The sequence below is a fragment of the Neopelma chrysocephalum genome, unplaced genomic scaffold (genome assembly GCF_003984885.1).
Source record: "Neopelma chrysocephalum unplaced genomic scaffold, ASM398488v2 Primary Assembly neopelma1_299, whole genome shotgun sequence".
NCBI lineage: Eukaryota > Metazoa > Chordata > Aves > Passeriformes > Pipridae > Neopelma > Neopelma chrysocephalum.
The window spans coordinates 2825423-2840617 of record NW_020897961.1 but is presented as its reverse complement, the minus strand read 5'-3'; the positions used below and the strand labels follow the sequence as shown (position 1 = coordinate 2840617).

The window sequence follows — 15195 nt, the reverse complement described above, 5'->3', positions numbered from 1 at the left end:
GTGCAACATCCTCCTTCACCGTGAAGCCTTAAGGATATTCCAAACCACTGGCAAAACTGTCCACCTGCTGTTGAGAGGAAATTCTAGGAAGAAGTAAGGGGAGGTCTCAGCTGAGACTTATGTGGTAGTTTCACAGAATTTAGGAACTGGGAAGTTAAAGAGATGTGCTGGCAAGCTCTCTGCACTTTCTATTTTTTCCTGTTCAGTAAATGAAAGCTGGCGTGGGACTGTCTCCCTGTTTCCCTGCACCAGTGGGAAGCACAGAGAGACTAGTCCTGCTGCATACTGATTTTGTGTGTAGGCTTGCTACCCTGAGTAGAAAGAAGATACTGTGCAGGTTAACCAGATTGAGGCTAGAACAAGAACAGCTGCCTTTAGAGCTTCTTAGAGCTCTGGGGCATCTTTGCAGCAAACTTCTCTTTCCCTGTGTTTGGCTGGGTGGAACCTCTTTGGCAGGTTTCTGCCTTTGCCTCAATGAAATCTTTGCAGGGCAGGGGACTCTGCATCGGTTTGTTTTTAAACCTGCTGGTTTCCACTGCTGTAGTGGGATGGAGAAGGAAGGGTCCCTGAGAAAGGCCATCACAGGAAGGGTCCCTGCCCTCAGAGGGGACTCTGCATCTTTGCTCTTGCTTAGTCCAGCCCTCCAGCAGCTTCTGCCTCAGGTTGAGCAGGGCAGTGGCCCTCGTTACAAGTGAGCTGCCCTCTCCTAGGTGAGGATGACAAGCTGATCCTGTGTGACGAGTGTAACAAGGCCTTCCACCTGTTCTGCCTGCGGCCGGCGCTCTACGAGATCCCGGACGGGGAGTGGCAGTGCCCGGCGTGCCAACCTTCCACCGCCCGGCGCAGCTCCCGGGGCAGGTGAGTGACCCTCCTGCCCTTCGCCACTGCACAGTCCCAGCCCTGCTTCCATGAGACCCAAACCAGCCCGAAGCAGAGCCCCTTGGAAAGGTTTGAAATCGCCCAGTTAAAACGGCACTGGAACGATAGAAAAGTGATTTTTTTTTTGGACTGTGTGTTCAGAACACCTGTGTGGTACTGAACCATGACAGCTTCGGGAGTTTTAATAAGTAACTTGTGTTTGGCAGTGAAAACATGCACAAAACACCCACCAAACTCTGCTGCACTAAGGGCTCTTGTTTCCTTTGAGCAGCTGGTTGGGTTGGTTTTTCATGGAGTTGGTAACACTGCAGCTCTGTGGGCCCCTGGTCTGAGTTACTGGGGTGTTCTTGTAAGTTAGAGCGGACATTACTCCAGGCTGCAGCTCAGCCCCTCCTCTACTGCTACAAATCAGGCTACAAAATGCCATTCTGATGGTTTTCTGGACCTGATAAACCTGAACAAGACAGTAACACCTTATAGTGCAACAGAGAGAACGTGATTTGAGGAGGAATCAAAGTTGTTCCGTTCAGGAGAAGTGAGTAGTTGCCCCTTGACAGCAAGGGGTTGGATTGTTTTTTGAACTACAGGCTGGAAGTCAAGAATTTTACAGTGTGTATCATGTACTGCATCTCCCTCTGTGTCAGGGAGGTGAGGCTGTCGAGTGGCACCTGACAGAAACAGCCAACAGAGCCTCCCTGGCAGAGCAGCAGCACAATAGAGGTGTGTGCCAGCCTGTACTGTGCAGGTGGTGTATGGCCTTAAGAGTATTACTTACTCCCTGGAGACCATGTAAGAGTTCCTCAGGCTTGTACAGAAATGACAGGGCTTAAAGGCAGCTGTTCTGGCCTGAGATCATGGTTACTTTGATGTGGCAGAGTCACCTGCAAGCTGTTCAACTCCTGGACCAGAGCCATCAGGTGGAGAACACCTGTCCTGTTACCTGCTTTCTACTCTTTTCCTCCTGGCTGAGGCAGGAAAAGAATGTCACCCTGGGAGTTCTTTTACCTCCCTGTGCTGTGGGAGTTTATTCCTTTTGTTGCTCAAGATCCTCTTTCTCCAGAGGACTGAGACTCCCACAGCAGCTTTGTCTGTGTCCCCTTCTGCCTGTGCATGCTGGGTTTTTTCCTGGTTTTTAATGGTTGGAGTGAGTGAATAGACACAGGTGAGAAGCTGGAATGGAGGAGGGAGGGAGGTTGGGTGACTTGGCACGTGAGAATCCTGACCCTCTGCTCATGGATCTGTTTCCTATAGTGTAGGGAAATCAATCTGTTTCCAATAGTATAGGGAAAATATTCCAGCAGGAAAAAGCCCCCCTGTTGAAACTCCTTAGGCCAGGCCTGCAGACCTGGGTAAAACAGGAGTTCATCCTCTCAGGGAAGAATAATTCCACAGCAATCCCAGTCTTAAAATGCACTGTCATGTGGTCACAGTGCCTGGAACACCAAAAAATACCCCGATCCAGCTGTTGGGGGTTTTCAGCCCAGATATTCAGCCTGGGAAGTGCCCTTTGAGTTGTAGCCACAACTCTGCACTGCTTTGGGCCGAGCTGGTGTTTATTGTGCAGCACAAACAGCACTGGGGGCCCAGGGCTGCTGATGCCCAGGTTCTGGTGCCACAAACACGTTTACCTGCCTTATTCTAGGAGCTATGCAGAGGATTCTGCTGAAGATGAAGGTGAAGAAGGTGAGGAAGCTTCTGATGAACCAGATGCTGAGGAGGAAGAGGAGGAGGAAGAAGATTATGAAGTTGCTGGACTGAAATGTAAGGCTTTGACCATGCAGGGAACTGACAGAAAATATTAACCTTCTGCCTTCAATGTGCAAAGTATTGATCCTGTTTGGGACTTGTGCTTTTCCTCACACAAAGCAGGTGAAACAGTGGGAGGATGTCCCAGGGGAAGGCTGTGGTTACCTGTGGAGCTGCAGTGAACCCTTGGCCCTTTGTGATGGGGTCAGCACTAGCAAGGATTGAAACTGCTGCATTCTCTCACTTGCTGCTCAGTCACTCCCTGGGGACACTGATGACACCATTCCAGGGGCTGGGAGGGATCAGCAGAGGCTGCAGTGGGGACAGCAGCACCAGCAGTTCCTGGGATTGGCAGTCCCTGTGCCTACAGGGTTTGTTGGTACTGGAAACTGTTATAAATGTTTATGGAGCTCTAACCACAGCCCTCTCTCCTTGCTTTTCTTCTTCCCACCAGCTCATAGCCCCTTGAGTGCAGGACTTCTAGTGATTTGGCAAGGAGGCATTTTGAAATAGGACTGGCACTTCCTCTGCCCATTCCAGTGGGAAGGCACAGTGCTCCAGGTGTAGTGTGGCCTGGACCACCAGCACCCTTTGGTTGCCTACAGAGACCACTTGGGATGTGTTACTGGAGCATTCCTGAGCAGCTGGGTGGAATAAAAGAGGGATTTCTAGACTCCTCAATGGCTGCTTCTCCACTTAAACATCTTTAGTTGTGTATCCACTTTGGTTTTGGGGGAATTAGATTCAGTCTCAGTTGGGCAACTTCCTGCACTGAAAAACTCAATCTGGGAAGGGCACACTGCCAGCATTTGCCTTCTGTCAAACTGCCCTTGACTGACATAACATTAACTGCAGGTTGTCTTAACCAGGGGCAGATGGAATCCAGAGATTGGGACCCAGAGGATTATCCCATGTTCTTTTGAGGGTTTCCATCCAGGCCTAAGTCTTGATTCCCTTGCTTTATTCTGGTTTCAGGGAGGCTCACTGATACCCCAGCTATGCACGCTGCTTGTCCTGCGGCGTATCCATGTCCACACTTGGAGTGTGTTCAGCCTGTGTTGCACGGCCAAGGCAGGAGCTGAGCCAAGGTTTCCAAACAATAGCAAAAGAGGGCTACAGTCACTAAAAATAAAGTGCTAAATGCAACCCCTGGCTTTAAAGAGCATTAACATGGAAAGGTCACCGTGGAAAACTTTTGTTTTAATAGAGAAGTCCCATTAATCCTGGTGGCGTTTATCCTGGGGGATCTAACGTAGAATGTTGGATTGTCAGACATTCAGCACGTGCCGCGCGCTTGACACACAAGCGCAGTGACAGCGGGCAGACGTCCCGCGGCCCCGCCACACGCCTCGCACGGGGGGCCGGCACCGTGATTTATGGGACGGGGCTGCATCCCAGCCTGCAGCTGAGGGATCCAGCCTGCTGGATACAGCCTGCTCGAGGACTTGGGACCAGGTGGAACGGGTTTGACTTGGGAAGGCCAACGCATTCTCCCGATACACAGGGAGAAACTTAAGACAAGGGAGTGCGTCAGCACCACCGGTGCGGAGCTCTGACAGGCAGGCTCGCACAGGCAAGTGCCTTTCTGTGGGATATAATGCAGCAGCCCCGGTCTTGGGGAATAAAATCCCATTGTTTCCCACTTGCAGCACGTGGAGCAGCTCCCGGCTGCGGTAACTTGACACTCCCCCAGCACACAGTTCCCTTTTCAGGGGGGCTTAGCAGCTGGCTTATCCCACCATGTGGGCCGCTTGGAAACGCTTGGAAAACCACCCATCCCCAAAAACTGGGGAAACTCCAAGTTTCTGCTCCTGGTGCTTTCAGAGGGGATGTTGTATTTCTGTTTGAGACAACTGTCTGTCCTTGCATTGCTTCCCTAACACTCCCTCAAGTGACACGTTGGGGTCTCAGTACTTGGCTCTGCAGGGGGAGATTTGCCATGACCTGCAGCGGACAATCCGGGAGCTCCCAGGTCTCCCTGCTTGAGGATCTGCTGTGTGTGAGCGCCCTTTAGCAGCAGGTTGTTGCCTGTCATGGCCTTCTTGGGCAGGAGGTGATGCCCAGTGGAGAGAGTGTGAGAGCACAGCTGCCACGAGGCCGGGTGTCGTGAGGGTCACCGTGAGCGAGGCTCAGCCTGGCGTGGGGGGCAGAGGGCTGGTGGTTTCTGCTCCCAGATGCTCTAAGCCCTCTGCTTATCTATTCCAGTGAGGCCCAGGAGGGCAGCCCGGGGCAAGCAGGGCTCCATGTACTCCTCGAGGCAGGGAAGGCACCAGAGGAAGAAGCAGGCACTGAACCCAGCCCGGGGACCCCGGCAGCGCACGGCACCTGTCAACGGCGCAGACATCGACGAGCTGGTAAGAGCCAAATTGCTCCCCAGAGGCCGCTCACTTCATGAGTTACAAACCAAACAGGTGGCACGCTTCCTCCCTCCCCTTCCCAGAGAAATACCCTGAATCCTAGTGGAAGCCCGGGCTGGGCTGGGGCGGGTTAACAAAGGAGGCATATCCTTAAGGGCCCGGTGCAAACGGAGCACAGATATGCCAGGCATCCCTCCCCAGCCGCTTTCACACATTGTCCCCTTGAGTAGCAGGCAGCCTGCAGCTTGTTAAAGGGTTTTAAATAGTATCCATATGTCTCTGTGGAGAGGTGGGGGGACTGAGGGGTCCTGGATGGCCAGGGAATGCCAGCAATGCTGGACCCTTGCTCCCCAGCCTTGGCCGTCTTCTGACAGTTGTTGTCCGTATGGTCACTCCCCAACCTCCAGGACATAATTTGGCTGGTTTAGGTTTCACTTGACATTTAAAGAATAAAACCATACGCTCCTGCACAGAGCAGTCTGTGCGTGCTGGGTGGGGGGAGCTGCAGTGTCTGTCCCTGGGGAGGGACACACCACGGGGGATACGTGAGGATACTCCAGCCCCACAGCCACGTCACAGCCCTCTGCAGATCTGCCATCTGTCCCTTGGCCAGCACTAGTGCTGGTGTGTCCTGTCACTCTCCTTCCTCATGGTCTATGGGCTCACTGCTGCTCATGCTGGGTGTGGGGTGGCTTGTGGGCTGTGTCAGACTGGAGGGCAACCAAGCCAGCAAGCCCAGCATGGGCTGCCACAGGGATATTTCAGTGGGGAAAATCTTTCTGGAACAGCTCTGTCAGCATAGTGGCTTGGGATAGAGGACTGCTAGGACTTACCATTTGTCCTGGAGAGAGGCTGGAGCTGCGTCAGGATACTGAGTGCCCTGTGTTGTGGAGCCTTCCCGTCATCCTGCGTCCCCTCAGCAGCAGCATTCCATGAGCTGTGCCCTTAGAGCTGAGGGGATGTCCCTGTGCTGGGGGTGATCTGTGGCAGGTCCCTGGGCTGACCTTGTGCTGAGCCTGTGCAGTGCTCTGGGCACCAGCTGCTCCCTGGGATTTGAAATGGCACAGTCAGCTCTGCCGTGGCAGAACGGCAGCACAAGTGCTTCTCCCTCTGCCTCGGGTGCTGCCTTGGAGAAAGGAGGGAATTCACACTCTCCATTTGCTGGCATTTATTTTTTGGCTGCTTGTTGAGACCATGTTGTCTTTGAACTTACCTTGAAAAAGCCTCCTATCCCTGGAGGAAAGCCAGGCTACTTGTGAGCTGTTCCCCCCGAGCTCATGGATGGGACTCCCATCCTGGAACTCAAACTGCATAACCATAGAATGGCCTGGACTGTAAGGCACCTTAAAGCTCAGCTTGTTCCAACCCCTTGCCCTGGGCAAGGACACCTTCCACTAGCCCAGGTTCCTCCAACCTGGCCTTGGACACTTCCAGGGATGGGGCAACCACAGCTTCTCTGGGCAACCTGTGCCAGGGCCTCACCACCCTCATAGGGAAGAAATGTCCTTCCTGTGCTAAGAACCGGCTCCTTTGGCCTCAGAGCTGTTTGCTGAACTCCAAAGCCTGTAGTGGTTCCCTGCTTTTACAGCATCCTTTGTGTGGGCAGGTCCTTCAGACGAAGAGGACGGCGCGTCGCCAGAGCCTCGAGCTGCAGAAGTGCGAGGAAATCCTGGGCAAGCTGATCAAGTACCGCTTCAGCTGGCCCTTCAGGTGAGGGCAGGTGGCCTCCTCCTCCTCCCCCACAGGCAGGACTGGCCCCAGGCAGTGTGGGGGTATGGGCAGGTCATGCCACAGTCCTGCCAGATCCACTTGGGAGACTTGGGATTCCAAAAGCAAGTTATGGCTGGGAAGGAGCTGCTCCAGAAGAAACCACCATGTTCTTAGTCTTTGGCTGGACTAAAGACGTGGGGCCCTTCTGAGGTGGTGGAGTAGAGGGTGCTGGGCAGGGGGCTGAAGTTGGTGAGGTGGGTGCTCTCCACAGCCCCCAGGATTTTTGGAGCGCTGAGGGAGTTTATGGACCTGCCCTGTGCCTGGACCAGCTCCTGGGGCTCCTGTCTTTCCCATCACTGTGCCATGGGGCTATTATGTCTGTAGGGCTGTTGAGGTGCAGGTGAAGGAGTGGGGGGACCCCCCTCCTCTGCAGCCCGGCACTGCATGGCCGGAGCTGGCATTCCCCTCCTATCCCTGTGGCCCTTCCTTTGGCAGGGAGCCAGTGACCACGGAGGAAGCTGAAGACTACTTTGAGGTCATCAGCAACCCCATGGACTTCCAGACTATGCAGAGCAAGTGCTCCTGTGGCAACTACCGCTCCGTGCAGGAGTTCCTGTCCGACATGAAGCAGGTGTTCTCCAACGCCGAGCGCTACAACCAGAACGGGAGTCACGTACTGTCCTGCCTGGAGAAGACAGAGCAGTGTTTGATTGACATGGTGCACAAACACCTGCCAGGCCACACGTATGTGCGCAGGAAACGCAAGCAGCTCTCTGCCAGGGGCCAGGGACTGGAGGAGCAGGAAGGGGACAGTGAGTCAGAGCCCCTTGAACATTCCCGGGGGCGGAAAAGGAAGAAATGAGGGATGGGGAGACTAAGGGGAGAGCCAGAGCTGGAGCAGGCCTTCTGGTGCTGCTGGGCAGCAGCATGGGTTGTCTGGAGGGAGCTGGGAAGCAGCAGGCACTTCTCTATTAATCCAGCCTTCCCTTTGGCCCGTCCTAGTTTTCGTTTTTCTGCAATTTCCTCAAGTATTTGGTCATCCCTTGAGCAGAGATGACTTACTGCTTCCTGCAAAATCCACAAAGCTCTTCATGAGTCTGTCCTGCCAGGAGGGGAAGGTGGGGAGGGCAAGGGGAGGGCCCGGCCAAGCCTGGCTGGGCAGGGGAGCACCAAGCCTACTCCAGCTCAGGCGCCGTCGGCTTCCTGGGAATGAGCCGCTTCCTCCCCTCTGCGAGCAGCCGGAGCACAGTGGGACCGTGTGCTGCCAGTGCTGGGAGCCCAGCAGGGAGGGATCATGTTGCTCCACGGAAGGACTGGGTGCCATCAGGCCAATGGGCTGCTCGGGCTTGTATGTATATATTTATATGGTGTTAATGCCGAGCCCCGGTGCCGGGGCTGCGTGGGGCAAGTGAGCACTTACGTATCCGGCCAGCCGGCTTTCACCAGCATCCCAACTGCTCCGAGGTGCTCCTGCTTCCCCCTCTCCTCGGGGAGCAATCCCTGGAGGTCTCACTCCGAGGAGAGCTCTGAGCTCAGCTGTACATGCCAGGAGGAGTCTCCCTGCTCACCTGGAGCCGCCCGCGGTCATGCAGCCCTTTGGATGCCCCAAGTGCCAGCAGCAAACTGGAGGGTGGGGGTGTCTGCAAAGCCCGGAGGGAGCTCCAGGGCCAGGGGAGCAGCAGAAACATGTGCTGTGTAACTTTTTAAATTAATTTTCTAGTTGAAAGTGGCTTGTTTCTAGCTGTGATCTTGTACAAAGAACACCTGTAAGATACCCTTGTCTTGCTTTGGCACATGTACAGTTTATATAAAATCGTGTTTGCTTTATATTTTCCCCCTCTTTAAAACTCATTTTCCTACCAGTAGCAGGAGTTACAGCAGGGGACTTGTTAGGGAGGGGAGTCCCAGTCCCTCTCAGCCACGCTCTCACCATGTTTTGTAGTAACACCCTCCCTCGTGCTCCCCTGGTCAGCCCAATCCTGTGCCACAGCCCAGCACTGGCTCCTGTCACCCCAGATGCTGACTTTTCCCTAAGGAACCTTTTCTCATCCCCTCTCCATCATGACAGGTTTGGATCATACAATCAGGGCTTGAACTTTTTGTCCCAGAAGTGTTTGATTTGGAACAAATGGGCCACGGGGCTGCTCAGTGCTGGTTTTGTCACAGAAAAGCAAAAGCAACTGTTGCAGCTCCTAGGATTTGAGAAGAAAAGAATCATCGATTACAAACTGCAGCCTAGAATTGCAGCCGAGTTTTGTGAACTCTTTAGGGTTGTTTTTTTTGGTTTTTTTTGGTTTTTTTTAACAGGTATTTGTTTCAGTTCTGGGCTGTCAATGGCTGCAGATGAGGCAGGTTTCCAGCCCCTTCCCTCTCCCACCCTCACTCCCTGCCCCACGGAATAGCACTGACGTTTGTATCTCGCACGTCCCTTCAGAGGCTGTTTTGTCCTGTTTCCTAGAGAACATTTCCTGCAGGTCCTACACAGTGGAACCTTTGGAACTGTACGTTTTTTTTAAAAATGAGTGTCATTTGGGGGGAGGGGGTTTCTGCCAAGGGCTGTACTTGTAATAAATTGGAAACTTAAGAATAAACATTATGTACTTGTGTTTGTAAACGTGGCTTGTGCGAGTCCTTTGCGGGTCCTGGTGTTGGTGTGGGACTCTCTGGGATGTCTCACCTCTGCCTTCCTAGAGCCTCCATCACGCATTTCTGGAGGGAGAATGGAGCTGTGGAGCAAGGGAAGAGTGGATCAGCTTCCAACACTGCTGGTGTGGCCTTGTGTGTTGTCCCCCTCCCCAGGGACTGGGGACAGGGCTATGCTCTGCCTGCCTCTGGACAGGGGAACAGTCCTTGTGGTGGCCACCCCTGTGGGTCCCTTGTCCCCCTGCAGGCTGCCAGTGTGACACTTGTCCTCCTGCTCCATGGAGGGTGGCACTGGGTACTCCTGGAGGGAGTCATGGGGAGCTGGGGCGTCTCTGCTTTTTGGCCCCAGCGTGGCCTGGCTGCCCCCAACATCTCTTCCCTTGTGTTGGGGTGTTTGTTCTGCGACCACAGCCGTGCTGGCAGCAAGGACCATTCCTGCTGTGTCCCAGGGCAGCGTGGCTGGGGTGGTGATGGCCCAGGGCTGCTGACAGCCCACACCTGTGACACAAAGGGTTTGGCCAAGGCTTTGCCTGTTTCTGCCAGTGCCACACTGCCCAGGAGAGGGATGGGTTCACGGATGTCTTCATCCTCCTTGCTCAGGATCCAACCTGGGAGTGCTGCAGCCAGGCCCAGTGCTGCTGGGAAGGGAAGTCCTGATGGGTTTGAGGGCTTGAAGGCTTTTGGCAATGGACAGATGCTGTTTTTCCTGGAGAAGCCTCATCCCCTGTCCACAGGAGCTGGTTTGGCTTTGCTGGCCGTGCAACAGGACCTGGGTGAATCCGAGTGTGACTCCAGCTGGGACATTTCCAGGCCTCAACACGGAGATCTCTCACCAGCATCTGCTCCGAGACCTTTTGGAGACTTGCTTTTTATAGCAGCCCCTCCATGGCATCGGTGTCCTGTGGGGGGCTATAAATAGCTGTCCCCACACCTGGCAGGGCAGCGGGGGCTGGGGGACAGTCCCTGGCCCCGCTACTGCCCTGTGCCAGGGGCTGCCTGTGACAAACCCCTGTGATTGCTGGAGTTCCCACGAGGCCTCGGGAAGAGGAGGCCTGAGCTTGGCCCCCTGGGCTTCCTTATGGTTTAATTCTTAATTAATAGTCTGGGTAATGGGGTTTTCAGCACATTCCCAGAGCACAGCAGCTTTCCTTCTGCTACTCAAACATGGAGGGAGTGTCTGTCCATGTGAGGGGGGATAACTCCCACGGCTCAGAGAGTGCTGGGGCACGAGGTTCCACTTCATGCAGAGCTGGACCAGGACTGGGGGTACCCCAAGCCCATTCTCATCCAGTGGCAGCACCAACTCAGCCTCTGTAGCCATCCCATCCCCACTCTCCACAACCATCCTATGCCAGCCTTTGCAGCCAGCCCAGCCCATCCCAGCCCAAGCCGGGGGCTGCCCTGCAGGGCCAGGGCAGTGCTGAGCCCCACCTGCCCCCTGCAGAGGGGCTTCACTCCAGACGGGGGTTTGGTGCCCTTGGGGCTGCCCTGAGGAGGATGGAGAGGAGATGCAGGGATGAGCTTGGGGTGGGGCATAGGGGGGGAGGCTGAACCTCCCCAGCACGGGATTGAAAGTGGCTGTGACAAGGAGGCAGCAGTGTCCCCGGGACAGAGCCCTTCCCTGGAGCAGGCTCTGTGGAGCTGTATCCTGGCCGTGCCCAGCTTTTGGGGCTGGCAGGCTCTGGTGGAGCCGGCGGGACTGCCGGGGCCGATAGCAGGTGACGGTGGGCGCCGGCGGCTCTACTGGTGCCCGATAGCGGGGGCCCCTTGGGCCGGGTTATCTGGGCAAACGCTCCAGAGGCAGCGGCTCCTTGGCAGGCGCCGGGTGCTCAAGGGCAGCCTGTCCCCAGGGGTGCCGCCGGCCGGGCACCAGCGCCGGGCCGTGTGCCTGGCGTGTGAGCCAAAGGTGCACCGAGCTGGCTCCGGCCTCAGCAGCCGGGGGGGAACAGTGGCACATGGGCTGAATCCCCGGCACGGGGCCGTGGCCCCGTGCCCCCTCCACGGGCAGCCCCCGCCCAGCCCGTGCCCGGCTCCCTGGCTGGACTTTGGAGCCTGTCCCGCAGCCAATATTGACTCTCCTGCCCCAGGTCATGGCCCTTCTCTCTGCCCAAACAAACCCTCCCGTGGCACCGGGGGGAGCCCCGGAGGCTGCAGCCCCTCCAGTCCCTGTCCTGGCACCACCATCACTCAGGGAAGGGGCTGGGTGCCCACCAGCACAGCCAGGGGTACACAAAATAGGTGTGACAAAACAGATGTCTCCCCCACCACCACCACAGGGGCACTGGGGGCTCCTTCACACCTCGGCCTCCGGGGGAGGCAAAGGCTTTGCTCAGCTCAGCTCAGCTTCTCCCACCATCCTGGCACCCTGGGAGTGGTGGGGGCAGATTAAAGGCACTTGTTTGCCACATCAATCCTGGCATCGCGGCAGCTCAAAGCCCTGGGTGAGGGGCCCCAAACCCAGCCCCTGCCCCCACTCTGGCTCCAGGGTGGTTCTTGCCCCTCTCCTCCAGCTGCAGCCTGGCAGTCTGAGCCCCAGGGGTGTCACTGGGGTAGGGGCTGAGGGCTGTTGGGGTGGGCAGCGGGCACCAGTGTGAACGCTGAAAAAAGGAGGGTCCCTCCAAGGGTTGTTGCTCCCTGGGCAAGGGACGGGGGTTGCACAGACCTTCCCTGGGGCCCAGCGCTGCCCAGCCTGCATGCTGGCTGATTAACGGCTAATTAGATGATGGACAAGTCTGAGCATCACCAGATCCGCCTGTGTCCTGCTACAGCCCCTGGTGCCACAGGTGCCCCAGTGCCTGAGCCCCTGCCCACAGCCCCCTGCCCACCATAGGTCAGAGCCCACCTTCCCCCCCGGGGCACTGGGAACCCCCAGCACATCCCCGGGGCCAGCCAAGCAAAACAGCCCCATCAAACCCCTGCAGAGACGAGCTGACCCCCGCACCATCACCCCGGGGTGTCTCGGGGCAAGGTGGGCAGTTCCCCACCCCGAAGCCTCCGCAGAGCCACTCTGCTGCCTGCCCCGTGCCCCGCCAGCCCCAGCTCCCCCCCGCCAGCCCCGGCAGCACCAGCTGAGGCTTGAATTTCCCTCCGGACAATGGGGAAGGCGAGCTGGGATTGTAACCAGAGCGGAGGATAAATAAAGCTGCCCAGAAGTTTCCATTACCCGCACCTCGGGCTTCTGCGGGGGACATCAAAGCTGAGCCCTCTCTGCCCCAAGGTCCCGTGCCCCCAGCCCATCACCCTGGCCCCTGGCCTGCCCCCTCGCAGCCCCTCAGCCTGGCACAGAGGCCCCGGCAGCCGATGGCACCGACACAAATCACCTTCAGAGCGCGGAGTGGAAAAGATGATTCGTTAAGTGTGACAGCACAGGAAAACCCTCCTCCTCCTCGCCGGGAGGCAGAACCGGCCCCAGGGAAGCCACGGGGGGAGCTGGATGGAGGGACCCCCAGTATCACACTCCTGCCAGAGCCGGTGGCACCCCAGCATGGCCCAGCACGGCTTGGCCTGGCACGAGAGCCCTGCCGAGCTCAGAGGGTCCCGCGGGGCAGCTCTTGACCCCCTCAAATCCCTGCAAACAGCACCAGGCTCGGTTCAAATAACACATCCAGGGTTTATTGTTTTTTCCATTCCTCGCAGCTAATGATTAAAAAAAAAAAAATCTAAAATAAATTACAGAATTAAATAAACACGGATGGATTATTCCTCTCCCTGCCCCGTCCCCGCCGCCCCCCAAAGAAAGCGTTAGAAGAGTCACTGGATTTGGCAACAGCAACAACAACAAAACAACCTCTAGGAAAAAAGCAGCTACTTGTCAGTGAGTGGTGCTGGGGGGTCCCGCGGCCTCACCCACCCCCCCAAACCGTGTCCCCCCCGCCACCGCGCAGCCCCTGCCCTCGCCCCTTACCCGTGAGGCCGCTTCCCCCGGCGCTGGTTGGGGGGGGGGCAGCCCCCCCTCTCTAGACGTGCGTCGGGTTGTCCAGGTACGGGTCCGTCTTGGTCATGTGCAGCATGACCGCAGGGGCCTTGTAGTGGCAGTGCCCCCCGCCGCAGCTGACCCCGCTGCAGGGCTTGCCCCGCGTCCTCACGCCCAGCCGCCTGTTGCACAGGCTCTGCCAGGTCTGCAGCGTTTTGGAGCTCCACACCCACACCCCGCTGGTGATGCCCACCACCAGCGACATGAAAATCTTTAGCATGAACACGGCCACGGTGGGCACCGAGGCCTCGAGGGAGCAGTTGGCGGCGCGGCGGCCGGGCAGGCGCAGGCAGCCGCGCTCCAGCGCCCGCAGCGTCCAGTAATCCACGTTCAGCCGCTCGTAGAAGTAGCAGACGATGACGCAGGTGGCCGGGACGGTGTAGAGGATGGAGAAGACCCCGATCTTCACCATCAGCTTCTCCAGCTTCTCCGTGTTGGTGCCGCCCGTCTTCATGATCTTGCGGATGTGGAAGAGGGCGACGAAGCCGGTGAGGATGAAGGAGGTGCCGATGACCAGGTAGCAGGAGAGGGGGATGAGGACGAAGCCGGTCAGGGCGCTGACGTCCATGCTCCCCACGTAGCACAGCCCCGTGAGCTCGTCCCCCGCCACCTTCCGCATGGTGAGGATGACGATGGTCTTCATGGCCGGGATGCCCCAGGCGGCCATGTGGAAGTAGCTGCTGTGGGCCTCGATGGCCTCGTGTCCCCACTTCTTGCCGGCGGCCAGGAACCAGGTGAGGGTGAGGATGACCCACCACAGCGAGCTGGCCATGCCGAAGTAGTAGAGGATGAGGAAGACGATGGTGCAGCCCGTGCTCTCCAGCCCCTCCTGGATGATGTAGAGCTCGCCGTTCTCACGGTCGCAGGCGATGTTCTCAGCCCCTGCCACGGAGCGGATGATGAAGGCCACGGAGTACACGTTGTAGCACATGGAGAGGAAGATGATGGGCCTCTCAGGGTACTGGAAGCGGTGGGGGTCAAGCAGGAAGGTAAGGACAGTGAAGGCGGTGGAGACAAAGCAGAGGGTGGACCAGACGGCCATCCAGATGAAGGCAAAGTCCTTGTCCTCCCGGGACCAGTACACGTCCACCCCGGGGGAGCACCTGGGCGCACACGAGAGGCTCTTCTCCACGTACTGGAACTTCTCGGGGTTGTCGCAGGCCCCCAGCCCGTTGGGACCCCGGCCCTCGGCGGCGGTGCCCGGCGGCCACGGCCGGGGGGCCACGGGCAGCATCCCCTGCCCCTTGTGCGGCTCGGCGGCCGAGGCGTTCTCGGGGGCCTCCATGCACAGGGCGTTGGGGTCGTTCTTGGTGGGCAGCCTGCTGCAGTCGAGCGACTCGGGCCAGCCGAAGTTGAACTGCTCCATGATGGGGACGCACTTGTGGCGGGCCTGCTCGCACATGGGGCGGCAGGCGGGGATGCTGGCGCTCACCTGGTCGGTGCACATGGGCGCGTAGAGGGAGCAGAGGAAGAAGCGCAGGTGGACGTGGCAGCCGTACTCCACCAGCGGGGCGAACTCGTGCAGCTTCAGGGCGGCCTCGCGCTGGCTCTCGTGCCCCAGCAGGTTGGGCATGCGGGTCAGGTTGTACCCGATCCCGCGGCACATCGGGATGTCCACGGGCTGGCACCGCGCCGCGCGCCCCCGCGGCCCCTCCAGCCCCGCCAGCTCCAAGCCGCGACCCCCCACCCCGAAATGCCACAGCACCCACAGGGCCACCCGCAGCCGCGCCGCCGCCATCGCCCGCCCGCCCGCACCGGCCCCGCGGCTGCTACAGCTCCGCCATCGCCCGGCCACGCCGCCCCCGCCGCCACGGGGCCGATCGCTGCGGTGCTGGAGGCGCCGCGCCGGGGCAGCCCCCGGCCCCGGCCCCGGCCCGCGCCATGCGG

At 58.0% G+C, this 15195-nt stretch overlaps 2 protein-coding genes across 2 annotated transcripts in view; one reads left to right on the top strand and one right to left on the bottom strand.

Annotated features, from left to right (window-relative positions):
- Nucleotides 1–9306, top strand: part of BAZ1B (bromodomain adjacent to zinc finger domain 1B) — a 42973-nt gene extending 33667 nt beyond the window's left edge. Inside the window, exons 15-19 of the mRNA XM_027704930.1 lie at nt 711–858; nt 2522–2640; nt 4831–4979; nt 6589–6692; nt 7188–9306. Coding sequence (XP_027560731.1) covers nt 711–858; nt 2522–2640; nt 4831–4979; nt 6589–6692; nt 7188–7554 — 887 coding nt within the window. The 3' untranslated portion in view covers nt 7555–9306. The remainder of the gene's footprint in view (nt 1–710; nt 859–2521; nt 2641–4830; nt 4980–6588; nt 6693–7187) is intronic.
- Nucleotides 9307–12921: 3615 nt separating this feature from the next.
- Nucleotides 12922–15046, bottom strand: FZD9 (frizzled class receptor 9). Its single transcript, XM_027704931.1, has one exon. The coding sequence runs from the start codon at nt 15044–15046 to the stop codon at nt 13292–13294; it is 1755 nt and encodes a 584-aa protein (XP_027560732.1). The 3' UTR covers nt 12922–13291.
- Nucleotides 15047–15195: the final 149 nt, after the last annotated feature.